Source organism: Nelusetta ayraudi, unplaced genomic scaffold (genome assembly GCF_046127955.1).
Source record: "Nelusetta ayraudi isolate G7.1 ecotype Tasmania unplaced genomic scaffold, CSIRO-AGI_Nayr_v1 ptg000135l, whole genome shotgun sequence".
Taxonomy (NCBI): domain Eukaryota; kingdom Metazoa; phylum Chordata; class Actinopteri; order Tetraodontiformes; family Monacanthidae; genus Nelusetta; species Nelusetta ayraudi.
This window is the reverse complement of record NW_027466185.1, coordinates 13,930,940-13,943,121: the sequence shown is the minus strand read 5'-3', so window position 1 is coordinate 13,943,121 and position 12,182 is coordinate 13,930,940. Positions and strand designations below refer to the sequence as shown.

General features: G+C 43.0%; 2 protein-coding genes and 6 non-coding genes across 10 annotated transcripts; all 8 read left to right on the top strand.

Moving 5' to 3' along the window:
• The first annotated feature begins 743 nt into the window (after positions 1-743).
• Positions 744-815, top strand: trnah-gug (transfer RNA histidin (anticodon GUG)). The gene has a single exon. It is a non-coding gene; the product is annotated as a tRNA-His (tRNA).
• Positions 816-1,178: 363 nt separating this feature from the next.
• On the top strand, positions 1,179-1,250 carry trnah-gug (transfer RNA histidin (anticodon GUG)). The gene has a single exon. It is a non-coding gene; the product is annotated as a tRNA-His (tRNA).
• Positions 1,251-2,177: 927 nt separating this feature from the next.
• Positions 2,178-2,249, top strand: trnah-gug (transfer RNA histidin (anticodon GUG)). Its single transcript has one exon. It is a non-coding gene; the product is annotated as a tRNA-His (tRNA).
• Positions 2,250-2,612: 363 nt separating this feature from the next.
• trnah-gug (transfer RNA histidin (anticodon GUG)) lies at positions 2,613-2,684 on the top strand. The gene has a single exon. It is a non-coding gene; the product is annotated as a tRNA-His (tRNA).
• Positions 2,685-2,920: 236 nt separating this feature from the next.
• On the top strand, positions 2,921-2,992 carry trnah-gug (transfer RNA histidin (anticodon GUG)). The gene has a single exon. It is a non-coding gene; the product is annotated as a tRNA-His (tRNA).
• A 216-nt stretch (positions 2,993-3,208) lies between these two features.
• On the top strand, positions 3,209-9,672 carry clptm1l (CLPTM1 like). 3 transcript variants are annotated; one of them, XM_076011260.1, is made up of 19 exons: positions 3,209-3,227; positions 3,540-3,617; positions 4,433-4,636; positions 4,762-4,856; positions 5,327-5,516; positions 5,618-5,811; positions 5,961-6,039; positions 6,189-6,306; positions 6,389-6,483; positions 6,595-6,679; positions 6,787-6,890; positions 7,178-7,243; positions 7,340-7,390; positions 7,476-7,558; positions 7,640-7,674; positions 7,858-7,913; positions 8,032-8,076; positions 8,178-8,293; positions 8,381-9,672. In XM_076011260.1, exons 3-19 carry the CDS (start codon positions 4,472-4,474, stop codon positions 8,463-8,465), a joined length of 1,662 nt encoding a protein of 553 aa, XP_075867375.1. In that variant the 5' UTR covers positions 3,209-3,227; positions 3,540-3,617; positions 4,433-4,471; the 3' UTR covers positions 8,466-9,672. The 3 variants fall into 3 exon arrangements, with proteins under 3 accessions (XP_075867375.1, XP_075867376.1, XP_075867374.1); XM_076011261.1 differs by lacking the exon at positions 3,209-3,227 and adding an exon at positions 3,318-3,450 and having other exon boundaries at positions 4,418-4,636; XM_076011259.1 differs by lacking the exon at positions 3,209-3,227 and adding an exon at positions 3,319-3,450.
• On the top strand, positions 4,065-4,136 carry trnah-gug (transfer RNA histidin (anticodon GUG)). Its single transcript has one exon. It is a non-coding gene; the product is annotated as a tRNA-His (tRNA).
• A 401-nt stretch (positions 9,673-10,073) lies between the features above and the next one.
• On the top strand, positions 10,074-11,819 carry rplp1 (ribosomal protein lateral stalk subunit P1). Its single transcript, XM_076011468.1, has 4 exons — positions 10,074-10,285; positions 11,104-11,178; positions 11,328-11,442; positions 11,696-11,819. Exons 1-4 carry the CDS (start codon positions 10,214-10,216, stop codon positions 11,779-11,781), a joined length of 348 nt encoding a protein of 115 aa, XP_075867583.1. The 5' UTR covers positions 10,074-10,213; the 3' UTR covers positions 11,782-11,819.
• The last annotated feature ends 363 nt before the right edge of the window (positions 11,820-12,182 follow it).

The following is a 12,182-nucleotide window of genomic DNA, read 5'->3' as shown; positions in this document are numbered from 1 at the left end:
GGGTGAAGCACTACTCTAGCGGTCCTTCTGGCAGTCACTCACTCCGATGGCCAGCTGTGATCGTATAGTGGTTAGTACTCTGCGTTGTGGCTGCAGCAACCCTGGTTCGAATCCGGGTCACGGCAAGGATTCCTTTTTTGACTTTCTTTTGACTGAGCTCAGCACCAAGGACAGTGTGCCCAAAAATACTGCAATATCATACATTAAAATACATTTATTCAAAGTTGATAGAATGGAATCTCTTCTTTTACAGGATACAACTTCTCATCTAATCAACAATGACTTTTATAGTCTAATAATTGATTGATTGTTTGATTCCTGATAGTTGCTTCTATCAAAGGGCATGTTTCCATTGGCTTGCTTCGGCTCGGCTCGGCTCGGCTCGGCTCGGGTCACCTCAATTTGGTTTATAGGTGTTTCCATTGGCCGCTACACGATTCCCACCATTACAATTTTGCTCCCTGCTACCTTGAGGTTAGGTGGCCGCAGCAAGCCCGGTTTGAATCCGGGTCATGGCAAGGATTCTTTTTTTCTTTTTCTTTTTTTTTTAGACTAAGCTCAGCACCAAGGACAGTGGGCCCAAAAATACTACAATATCAAATATTAAATTACAGCTATTTAAAGTGTATAGGGACAATAGTGGTGACGTAGCACAGAGCAGGGCACTGAACGGGTAAGAGTTTGGAAGAAAGCCAAGTGCTGTATGTGCTGGTTCTCAACACGCACTCATGTCCTGCTGGCCAGCCGTGATCGTATAGTGGTTAGTACTCTGCGTTGTGGCCGCAGCAACCCTGGTTCGAATCCGGGTCACGGCAAGGACTCTTTTTTTATACTGAGCTCATCCTTTACAGGATACAACGTTGTTTAAATAATCAACAATGGCTTTTATTGCCTAATAATTGATTGATTGGTTTATTCCTGATTGTTGCTTCTAATGAAGGGAATTTTTCCGCTGGTTCGCTTCGGCTTGACTCGGCGCTCCTTGGCGCAATTTGTAAGCGTTTCCACTAGCCAGTACACGGTTCCAACCGTCAATAGTGACCAGACCATAGTGGTGACCTTGCACAGAGCAGGGCACTGATTTGGTAAGAATTTGGACGAAAGCAGAGAGGGAGTCTTACACAAAACAAAGAGTTGTATGTGCTGGCTCTCAGTGGGAGCTCACATCCTGTTGGCAAGCCGTGATCGTATAGTGGTTAGTACTCTGCGTTGTGGCCGCAGCAACCCCGGTTCGAATCCGGGTCACGGCAAGGGACTGCTTTTGGCGAACAGGCGAAATTTACTGAATGCTGTGAACGTGTGCAGACAAAAACACTGGCGATTCCTTCTCATTAATCACAACTCGTCTTGACTGACAAGCCTTTAAATCTATCACAATCAATTAATTGACACCCCGATGATGACTAATCTTGTCAATACCCCATGCTATCCCGGGGTGAAGCGCTACTCTAGCGGTCCTTCTGGCAGTCACTCACTCCGATGGCCAGCTGTGATCGTATAGTGGTTAGTACTCTGCGTTGTGGCTGCAGCAACCCTGGTTCGAATCCGGGTCACGGCAAGGATTCCTTTTTTGACTTTCTTTTGACTGAGCTCAGCACCAAGGACAGTGTGCCCAAAAATACTGCAATATCATACATTAAAATACATTTATTCAAAGTTGATAGAATGGAATCTCTTCTTTTACTGGATACAACTTCTCATCTAATCAACAATGACTTTTATAGTCTAATAATTGATTGATTGTTTGATTCCTGATAGTTGCTTCTATCAAAGGGCATGTTTCCATTGGCTTGCTTCGGCTCGGCTCGGCTCGGCTCGGCTCGGGTCACCTCAATTTGGTTTATAGGTGTTTCCATTGGCCGCTACACGATTCCCACCATTACAATTTTGCTCTCTGCTACCTTGAGGTTAGGTGGCCGCAGCAAGCCCGGTTCGAATCCGGGTCATGGCAAGGATTCTTTTTTTCTTTTTCTTTTTTTTTTTTGACTAAGCTCAGCACCAAGGACAGTGGGCCCAAAAATACTGCAATATCAAATATTAAATTACAGCTATTTAAAGTGTATAGGGACAATAGTAGTGACGTAGCACAGAGCAGGGCACTGATTGGGTAAGAGTTTGGAAGAAAGCCAAGTGCTGTATGTGCTGGTTCTCAACACGCACTCATGTCCTGCTGGCCAGCCGTGATCGTATAGTGGTTAGTACTCTGCGTTGTGGCCGCAGCAACCCCGGTTCGAATCCGGGTCACGGCAAGGACTCTTTTTTTATACTGAGCTCATCCTTTACAGGATACAACGTTGTTTATATAATCAACAATGGCTTTTATTGCCTAATAATTGATTGATTGGTTTATTCCTGATTGTTGCTTCTAATGAAGGGAATTTTTCCGCTGGTTCGCTTCGGCTTGGCTCGGCGCTCCTTGGCGCAATTTGTAAGCGTTTCCACTGGCCACAACACGGTTCCAACCGTCAATAGTGACCAGACCATAGTGGTGACCTTGCACAGAGCAGGGCACTGATTTGGTAAGAATTTGGACGAAAGCAGAGAGGGAGTCTTTCACAAAACAAAGAGTTGTATGTGCTGGCTCTCAGTGGGAGCTCACATCCTGTTGGCAAGCCGTGATCGTATAGTGGTTAGTACTCTGCGTTGTGGCCGCAGCAACCCCGGTTCGAATCCGGGTCACGGCAAGGGACTGCTTTTGGCGAACAGGCGAAATTTACTGAATGCTGTGAACGTGTGCAGACGAAAACACCGGCGATTCCTTCTCATTAATCACAACTCGTCTTGACTGACAAGCCTTTAAATCTATCACAATCAATTAATTGACACCCTGATGGTGACAAATTTTGTGAATACGCCGTGCTATCCCGGGGTGAAGCGCTACTCTAGCGATACTTCTGGCAGTCACTCACTCCGATGGCCAGCCGTGATCGTATAGTGGTTAGTACTCTGCGTTGTGGCCGCAGCAACCCCGGTTCGAATCCGGGTCACGGCAGTCAGTTTTGCCCATACATTTGCAAGTTTTGTAAAACCACTTCCACCGTTACCCTCGCGATCGACGTGACCAGCGAAGCTCGAGCCCGTTGTGTGTTTTTATATTCAGTTTGTCCTGTCCTGTCTTGTCTTGTTCTACGATCGAAGTAATTCAAAGTGTTGGTTACAGCAGATAATGGCGCTGGACATTCATCCAAATCTTCTGAATAAACCGGAACACTGGAGTATTCCTCCATGTAATTTCTTTAGGAAGTATTTTTTTTTTTACTTTGCTCTTCATGAAACGTCGCGTTTCTGTCAGAGAGCGTCTACTACGTCATCTTCCCGTTAAGTCTCGCGTTATCTCGCACAGAAACCAAACAGGAAGTGAATGGCGGAAAGATACGAGAAGATAAAATCCACCTCACGTTTTCGCTTCCTTCTCGCACATTTCTGTCACGTCAGACCGTTTACTCCCCGGTATGAAGATTCTTCCTCACTGTAGAGAAGTTGCCGGCAAAACTGACACGTTTTACATGATATAACCTATACATTTCTTCCTTCCATAGTGAATGGACGCGTTTCCAGCCAATGATTCAGCTGAGAGTGCCGTGTCCCTGACAGCCTGCCAGATTAAACACACACCGGTATGTGTTACCTTCATGTCTTAATTTCTCGACTTTCACGTTCGGGAGGGTGATGAATATCGCACGAACAGAAAAAGCATTTTGAACGAATGTACTTAAAGTTTAAGCCGTGGTAGATTTCGCAGTACAACTGGATGAGTCGTGCATAGCAAAACGCAGATATTCAAACGGAAGGTTCTGCGTGACACCTGTCTGCGTTTGAATGAGGAAATCATTCGGCTGTGCAGCCTCCTTTTCCTTCATTTCAGAGCAACGGAAGCGCCGCAAGCAAGTAAATTGTCAGTATTTTATTCGACCTTTGTCAGTTAATACTGTGCCAGATTGTAAGTTATTAGTACAACTTATAGATACTACATATAACCAAGTTACTAACTGCTCGTGTACGGTAACACTGTGCATGCCTCGTTCTGCGAGTTCGAGACATTCGAGCGCCAGATCTGGTGGCCAGCCGTGATCGTATAGTGGTTAGTACTCTGCGTTGTGGCCGCAGCAACCCCGGTTCGAATCCGGGTCACGGCAGCTCTTTTGACGGGCTGAGGGGGCGGTGAAATAAGCATTCCGTGTTTAAAAAAAATTAATCGTATCATTGGATAAAGTTTAAACTTAAAATGAAAGTTAATGTAAAAGCTCTTTCTTGCCCTACAGACAAAACCACTTTCTCGCAAAATGTGCTTGTTTTCTCGGCTGCAACATTTTGGTGCAGGATAAAAAAAAAAAAAAAAAATTGAATTGCACTTGATGTGGGATTCGCAAAGACTTTTGGCCTCAAATTCAGAGTGAATTATTTTAAGAATTTTCAGTTTTTTCCTACTCAGCCAGCCGAGGAGACAACGTAACCGCAGGGCATTTGCATCATGTTCCTGAAAACATCGTTCACCACCCTGATCGTCGGAGTGTTTGTGGTGTACGTACTGCACACCTGCTGGGTGATGTACGGAATCGTGTACACTAAGCCCTGCGACAACCCCAAAAGTGACAAATGCATCACACCATTCCTGGCAGGGAACCCTAAGCTCCAGGTCAGTGGACGGGGGCAGTGTCACAGTTTGGTTTGCATAGATTTATATCATCATCATATCATCTAATGTATTAGTCTCTCTCTCTCCCTCTCTCTCTCTCTCTCTCTCTCTCTCTCTCTGTGCAGTTGAGTATCTACACCTCCACTCAGCCCAACGCAGCAGGAGGACATACCCTGATCCATAAAGAAGACAAATTTGATGTCAGCAGCAAGTTTGAGAGGTTTGCTAATCATGACCAGGTTTTTTACTGACAATCGCCTGACAATTGCAGAAATCGCTTTTTCTCTCCTTCTCTTTCAGCTCAACAAATCAGATTCAGAGGCATTAACGAGCTAAAGGAGACACTGAACTTTATAAGAACTTTAATAAGCTATCATGCATAATTCAAATGAAAAGGATCTCTCTCTCTCCATCTCTCTTTCTTTCTCTCCATTTCTCTTTCTCTGTCTCAAGAGCTATCAGATCGTGAATGTGCTCTGCCCTGGTCATATTTTAATGATCAGAAGGAATTTATATTGAAGAGCAATGAAAGTTTTGTTTTAAAGCTGCACAGATTTTTTTTATTTTTTTTAATGAAAAAGTTTTCACAAAATCTAACTTTCCCCTAAAACAATCTACATGAGAAACATCCACAATTGCACCCATGTATATCATAAACAGCGTCTTCTTACCTCTCACCGTCTTCCACAGAATCATAAACGTCTCCATTCCCACGAAGACCCGCAACAATGGAACTCTGTACGCGCTGATATTTGTCCATCAAGCCGGCGTCTCGCCATGGCAGGATCCCCGACAGGTCCACATGGTGGCTCATCTCACCACGTACATGGTTCCCAAGCCACCTGAGATCTCCTTGATATCTATGGACGGCCAAGCAGAGGTAACTGAGGAACAAGTTTTGTCTTCCTCTCGACATCACAACTGATGCATGACACATCATTGGAAGCTCTATGATATGATTGACTCTCCCTCACCCCGCAGCATCAGAAGGAAGACGCCCAGCAGAAGAAACGGCGTGACACTAAACCTGCATCAGGGGGCGGGGCTGACGGTCGTGCCGCTTCAGATCACCCGACTTCCCACTGGCGATGCCGCCTGACACTCAACATCGTGGCTGACCACTTCCTGTTTGACCAAACACACCTGCCTGCCGATGTCCACAGATACCTCAAAGTGTAAGAGACAATTTTTAAGGTCCCATATCATACAATTAGGATTATATTCCCCCAAAAAAGCTTTCCAGTAAACAGCATATTCTATTAACAAAAGTGTTTTGTGTAAGGGCTCCGTGACATTAGACATGATTTTCTTTCCCATGTTTTAGATTCCAAAATGGAAAGAAGGTGGTCTATCTTCCTCTGCTGTTTGTGGATGAGCTCAGCAACCGCGTCAAGGACCTTCTGGTAAATGTTTCCATTAATATTACATTGTTCTTTATCCATCTCTCTCATTTTCAGTGAATTCCAGCATCTAAGTTTTTATAACCCAAAGTTTTTTTTTAATTAACATTAATATATTTGAGGGGTTTTTTTCTGTGTGTTTGTGTCATCAGGAGATCAACAGCACGTCCACAGAGCTCCCGCTGACCATCTCCTACGACTCCATCTCTCTGGGGAGGCTGCGATTCTGGATCCACATGCAAGATGCTGTTTATTCTCTGCAGCAGTTTGGTAAGATCATCTGGAGAACCACCCCCCCTACACACACACACAAACACATAGGCTGAAGACTCTTTCTGTCTCTGTGTTGCAGGTTTCACAGAGAAGGACGCCGATGAGATTAAAGGGATCTTTGTGGACACCAACCTGTACTTCCTGGCTCTCACCTTTTTTGTGGCTGCTTTCCATGTCAGTCTTCCTACAGGGCATCACACCACATAACACAAATGTGTTTGTTTATTACGGCAAACTCTCCATGAACCCTGATGATAATGAAGGGGGACTTTGTTGCGTTTTCAGCTTCTGTTTGACTTCTTGGCGTTCAAGAACGACATCAGCTTCTGGAAGCAAAAGAAAAGCATGGTGGGGATGTCCAGCAAAGCAGGTAGGGAACCAGGAAGAGAGACGCAAGACGCAGAGCCTGCACAGGCGTCCAACTCCTAGACTACAGAAATATTATTGTAAGTTTTTGAATTGTTGCTGTTTTCACAGTGTTGTGGAGATGCTTCAGCACCATTGTGATTTTCCTGTATCTGGTCGACGAGCAGACCAGCCTGCTCGTCCTCATCCCTGCCGGCATCGGCTCCATCATCGAAGTATGCAGACGGAAACTGACTCAAAGCACCCACACATTCAAACACAGATGGAGGAACAATGTCTTGGTTTATTTTTAAAACTAAAATGCAACTAAATGTCTGTTAGAAGTTTAATCCTGGTATCCTGGAGCGTCAAGAACTGGTCATTTCACTCCGCATTCTGAAGTTTAATGTACATAAAATCTTACATTTTACCATTTTGACAGTTTGTTTTTTCGTTAATTGTATGCGGTGAGAACACTGATTTGTTGCACAGGCTTCACCATTTTGCCATTATGTTTGCGAAGGTATGGAAAGTGAAGAAGGCATTCAAGATTCAGATTTTCTGGAAAGGCGGCAAGCCAACATTCCAGGTGTGTTGCTCAGCACAGCTACACGTTTTCACCAAATCATGTGCACCACTTCGTTGAGTTGAGTTGAGATTTTTTTTTTCTTTTACGTGAAAACAGTATGGAAAATTAGATGAGTCGGAGAGGAGGACAGAGGAGTACGATACGCTGGTGAGATAAGCTACTTCACTGTTAGTAGGACGTGGACGTGATGCAGACGTGCTCGAGTTGTGATACCTGTTGTGTTTCTCTGAAGGCCATGAAGTATCTGTCATACCTGCTCTACCCACTGTGCATCGGCGGGGCCGTGTACGCTCTCATTTCTCTGCGATACAAGAGGTAGGATGCTGCGTGTGAACACCAGCCACCACTGTGCAGCAGAATTTACTGACCTGACAACCGATTGTCCCTCTGTTTTAGCTGGTACTCATGGGTGATCAACAGTTTGGTAAATGGTTAGTATATTTATTTATTAATGTTATATTTCCTAAAGTGATTATTAAGCTTTTAAAATCTATTTGCAAGAAAAAATTGCCATTTCATTGTTATGATATTGACATTTTAGGTTGATTACTTTCTCTAAATGTTTGTTTATTGAAATAAACTAAAAACTATGAACATCTTCCCATCTGTTCCAGGTGTATATGCTTTTGGGTTCCTCTTCATGCTCCCTCAACTTTTTGTCAACTATAAGGTTAGTTCACTTTTGGGCAACCCTTGTTTTACTCTCTTGAAAATTGATAACGGACAAAAAGCAACAGTTTGATTCCAAGTTGTGTTCCAACACTTACTGATGAAGTTTAATTCAACAGCTGAAATCTGTGGCCCATCTTCCATGGAAAGCCTTCATGTACAAGGTGTGACAACTTGGCTTGTGACAACTTAACATATCATCTGACACAAACAGCTGCTCCTCGGTACTGTTGCCTCACTCTCATCATTTATCGTTTACTGTCAGGCTTTTAACACCTTCATCGATGACGTTTTCGCCTTCATCATCACCATGCCGACGTCCCACCGGCTGGCCTGCTTCAGGGACGATGTGGTGTTTCTCATTTACCTCTACCAGAGATGGTATGCTACCACCCACGCTGAAGTAGTCCAAGAGTTAAACCCGAACAAATGTTTTCTAAGCCCAACCCTCCCTGTTCTCCTCTCCAGGCTCTACCCAGTGGACAAAACAAGGGTCAATGAATATGGAGTTTGCTATGACGACAAGCCAAAAGGCAAGAAGCACAAGGACTAAAAGGGACAGACAGGCCTTCCTCCTCCGTGATGCAGTGTCATGCATCCATTAAAACTCACTTGGTACCAACTGTTAAGCAGTCCAGAGGCACCTGGAGAAACATTTTCATATCTGGTTGATTCCTTGTAAGTGGAGCAGTTAGGTCAGCGTCCTCGTGCCTCCAGACTTTCGGTGTCGAACAACTTCCTGCGTCACGAGGAGTCGCCACATGACTCTGTGTGTGTATGACTTCACAGAAACAGAAATTTTGCGACAAGCTGGACTGGAATTTGCTGTGGCCGACTCATGCGGATAACTGCAAATTTGGGGGAGACGGACTTTTAATGCAATGTGATGAAAACCATTTGAGAAGAGCCTTGTTTTATGATCCATGCTGATAACTCCATCACTATGCCATAAGATTCCACAAATACAGTGAGCATGATTTATATAATGGAAATTCAACCAACGTCAATAGGCAACAACTGAATGTTTAAACAGCTCCGTCACTTACATTCCAAATGCAGTGTTGGTGCTTTGCAAGAGATTTTGTTGTACTCCGTTGATTCATATTTAAATACTAACACCTGAGAAGGCTCATAGTTACAGCTTGTGCAAAATGTAATAATACCTTATGTTCACTAACAACCTACGAAATGACAGCTCCACCAGTAGCGCAAAATGTTTTTTCATACGTTCTTAAATGGGCTAAAAAAGAAAATAATAATCTACCATTTTATTTAAAAAAAACTCTTGCAAACACTACTTTAAGCCAAACTGACACCGCTTACAAACTGAGTTATGTTGTTTCACTCACTTGAGTATTTTTCTTCATAACCTATCAGAACCAATTAAATACATTTGTGCCAAATGTGACAGAAATTCTTTAATGGGTCCATTTTACACTTGCAAACACTAACATTGTGGAGAAAACTAGTTTTTTTATACTTGCAAAAAGTATTAATGCACCTGGACTTCCAAGTAATGTTCTTGTTTAATCCACATATCTATGGTTGTGTCTTAGTTTCAGTAGATTGCTTTGATTCCTCAACATTTTGAACTCAATATCAGGCTCCTCATTCAATATCCAGTGTATGTTACCTTCTGTTCTGTGTTTAAGGGGGGTGGGGGGTGTGCAACCCGGAGAGATTTTTCCAGACATTTGCCTTGAAATTGCTCAACTCACTGTACGTGTGTTTTTTAATTGAGACAAAATAAAACAAACTGACTGAACAGATGCTGTGTGTGAATGGGATGGGGGAGGGGGATAAATATTTACAATGTAACAGTTTTGGAACTTTAGTTTTGTCTTCCCACTGGTTAAGTTGGTAGCAGGGTTGTTGTTGTTGTTGTTTTTTTAACTGACCACCAGCAAATTTCAGGACATACCTATGCCTCCTTTATTATTATTATTATTATTATTATTATTATTATTATTATTATTATTATTATTATTATTATTATTATTATACATTATTATATTATTGTACAAAGAATACATTTTTTAACCTGGAAAAAAAAAAACTTCAAAGAACCGCGCTGACTAACGTCTGAAGTCGTTTCACGAACGTGATGACGTTGCCATCACGCAGCCCTCACGCAAAGTATATACTGCGTGTTCCCGCCCTCCCTCTTTCCTTTTCCGCTTGCAGGAAGTGAACGTGCCTAAGGTGTTTGGTTCTTCCACCGAAGCTAAGGTCCGCAATCCGGCGACTAGCACCGTTTAAATTAGGCATCCGACGGAATAATTGTCAAATCCATCATCTACAATGGCCTCCGTGTCCGAGCTCGCCTGTATTTACTCCGCTCTGATCCTCCACGACGATGAAGTTACCGTCACCGTAAGTGTCCCGGCTTCTCCCCGAGACGAGCTAGCTCTCGGTACCGGCTCTCCAGCAGCATTTTGTGGGTGTACAAATATCCCCATGGTTTCGTTACCGAAGAATTAACATTAATTACCATTCATGTTCTTTGTTTATTTATTTATTTATTTATTTATTTATTTATTTATTTATTAAATAAAGAAGTACGTTTGTATGTGGTCAGTGAGTGCATTCTTTGGCTAAAAATGGCGGAATGCTAATTGCTAGCTAACGTGACACTGTTGTCACAAGCAGTCAAAGTGACTGATGATGTTCTGATCAAGATAGCCGTCTTTAATATTTATGTCACGACCTGACATTTGAGTTCAGGCGTGTGTTCACCACACTGTGCTTAAATACCGGTCTTGTGCTAATTGGAACCTGGCTGCTTGGCTCTTGAAGTTTGTGGCTGCCTCCATGGTCAACACACGTGGATGCTTGGCATCGTCCAACTATTTTGTTATGCATTTATTGCAGAAGGTTTTAATCGTTCGGAGCATGAAGACATTGTGTGAAGGAGTGAGCAAATGGAAGTCAATAAAGCCAATTTGCTATCCTGGAGTCCAATGCTCAATTTAAATCTACGGGTTGACATTTTCAACTAATATTGTTCCACAAACTCACTCAATGACAATAAGACCACATTATGTCATTCAGTTGGATATAAAATATTAATGCTTTAACTCACTTTACCAAGATTCCCTGAGTTTGAATGTAGCCAAGTATAATGATGGGCTAATCTAAATCCATAATGTGGACAAATGTGTCTAATCATCAGCCATTTTCTTTATCTGTAGGAGGACAAGCTGAACGCTCTGATCAAGGCTGCTGGAGTCACTGTGGAGCCCTTCTGGCCAAGTCTGTTTGCCAAGGTGAGAAGTCAGTGCTGGTTGTATAGCTTTTCAAACATGTGGGATGGCCATCTACAGCCTGGAGTTATACATGTTAATCTGGCAACCCACAGTACAACTGCATTATTTTATTTTCTTGCCCTCCTAATTACTTTTGTCATGTTTCACAGGCTCTCACTAGCGTTGACATCGGTAGCCTGATCTGCAACGTCGGAGCTGGAGGTGGTGCTCCAGCTGGAGTTGCTGCCGCTGCTGGAGCTCCAGCGGCTGGTGGTGATGCCCCAGGTAAGTGTTCACATGGCTCCTATAGCCCTGAAGCTGTACATGTGCCTTTTTAAAGATGTGTTTAGCACAGTTCACAGTTGAAATTAAAAATGATGCTGCTGGAGGTTGCATTTCCTGTGACTGCTGACTGTAAACGTCAAACTCTGAATCCTATTGGCTTCTTTTTCTAAACCATTTAGTCAATCTCTGCGCACCTGCTGTTGCCGTCTTTTGGTTACACTAATCATACTGTATTTTTTTTTTCCCTCAATAGCCAAGGAGGAGGAGAAGAAGAAGGAAGAGAAGAAGGAAGAGTCCGAGGAGTCCGACGACGACATGGGCTTCGGTCTCTTTGATTAAACTGATGTTTTTGTAAAAACACAATAAAACAACAAAAACAGAAGTATTATTCTCTGAGGGTTTTCTTTTGTGACTGTGTGTTGGAACAAACATGCACTGCTTGGAAATTACAATCTTTTGTTGTACTGTACATGTTAAATTAGATCCAACTGAAGATGAGATGCGTGAAGTTGCATTTGAAATGTGTTTTGGTAAATGGCAGTCTGTCAAAATCCTGACTGCAACTTGGTGATGGTAATGACACATTGAAATTGAATTGTAATGTACACATCTATGGCCTTCTCAAAGCAGTCCACAATTATTAGCATGGCAAAATAACATGTAGATACCTACAACTGCAATTGAACTATTATGTGATGTTAATTGTGGAAGTGAATAAGTGAACTGTGTAACAAATTACA

What these genes read in the sequence shown, in the direction of transcription:
- clptm1l (XM_076011260.1), top strand. Translation starts at nt 4,472, where the DNA reads ATGTTCCTGAAAACATCGTTCACCACCCTGATCGTCGGAGTGTTTGTG. An exon ending in TTTTTGTGGCTGCTTTCCAT is followed by an intron (nt 6,484 to 6,594) that starts GTCAGTCTTCCT and finishes TTGCGTTTTCAG; the next exon opens with CTTCTGTTTGACTTCTTGGC. An exon ending in CAGAGGAGTACGATACGCTG is followed by an intron (nt 7,391 to 7,475) that starts GTGAGATAAGCT and finishes GTTTCTCTGAAG; the next exon opens with GCCATGAAGTATCTGTCATA.
- rplp1 (XM_076011468.1), top strand. Translation starts at nt 10,214, where the DNA reads ATGGCCTCCGTGTCCGAGCTCGCCTGTATTTACTCCGCTCTGATCCTC. An exon ending in ACGATGAAGTTACCGTCACC is followed by an intron (nt 10,286 to 11,103) that starts GTAAGTGTCCCG and finishes CTTTATCTGTAG; the next exon opens with GAGGACAAGCTGAACGCTCT. An exon ending in GGCTGGTGGTGATGCCCCAG is followed by an intron (nt 11,443 to 11,695) that starts GTAAGTGTTCAC and finishes TTCCCTCAATAG; the next exon opens with CCAAGGAGGAGGAGAAGAAG.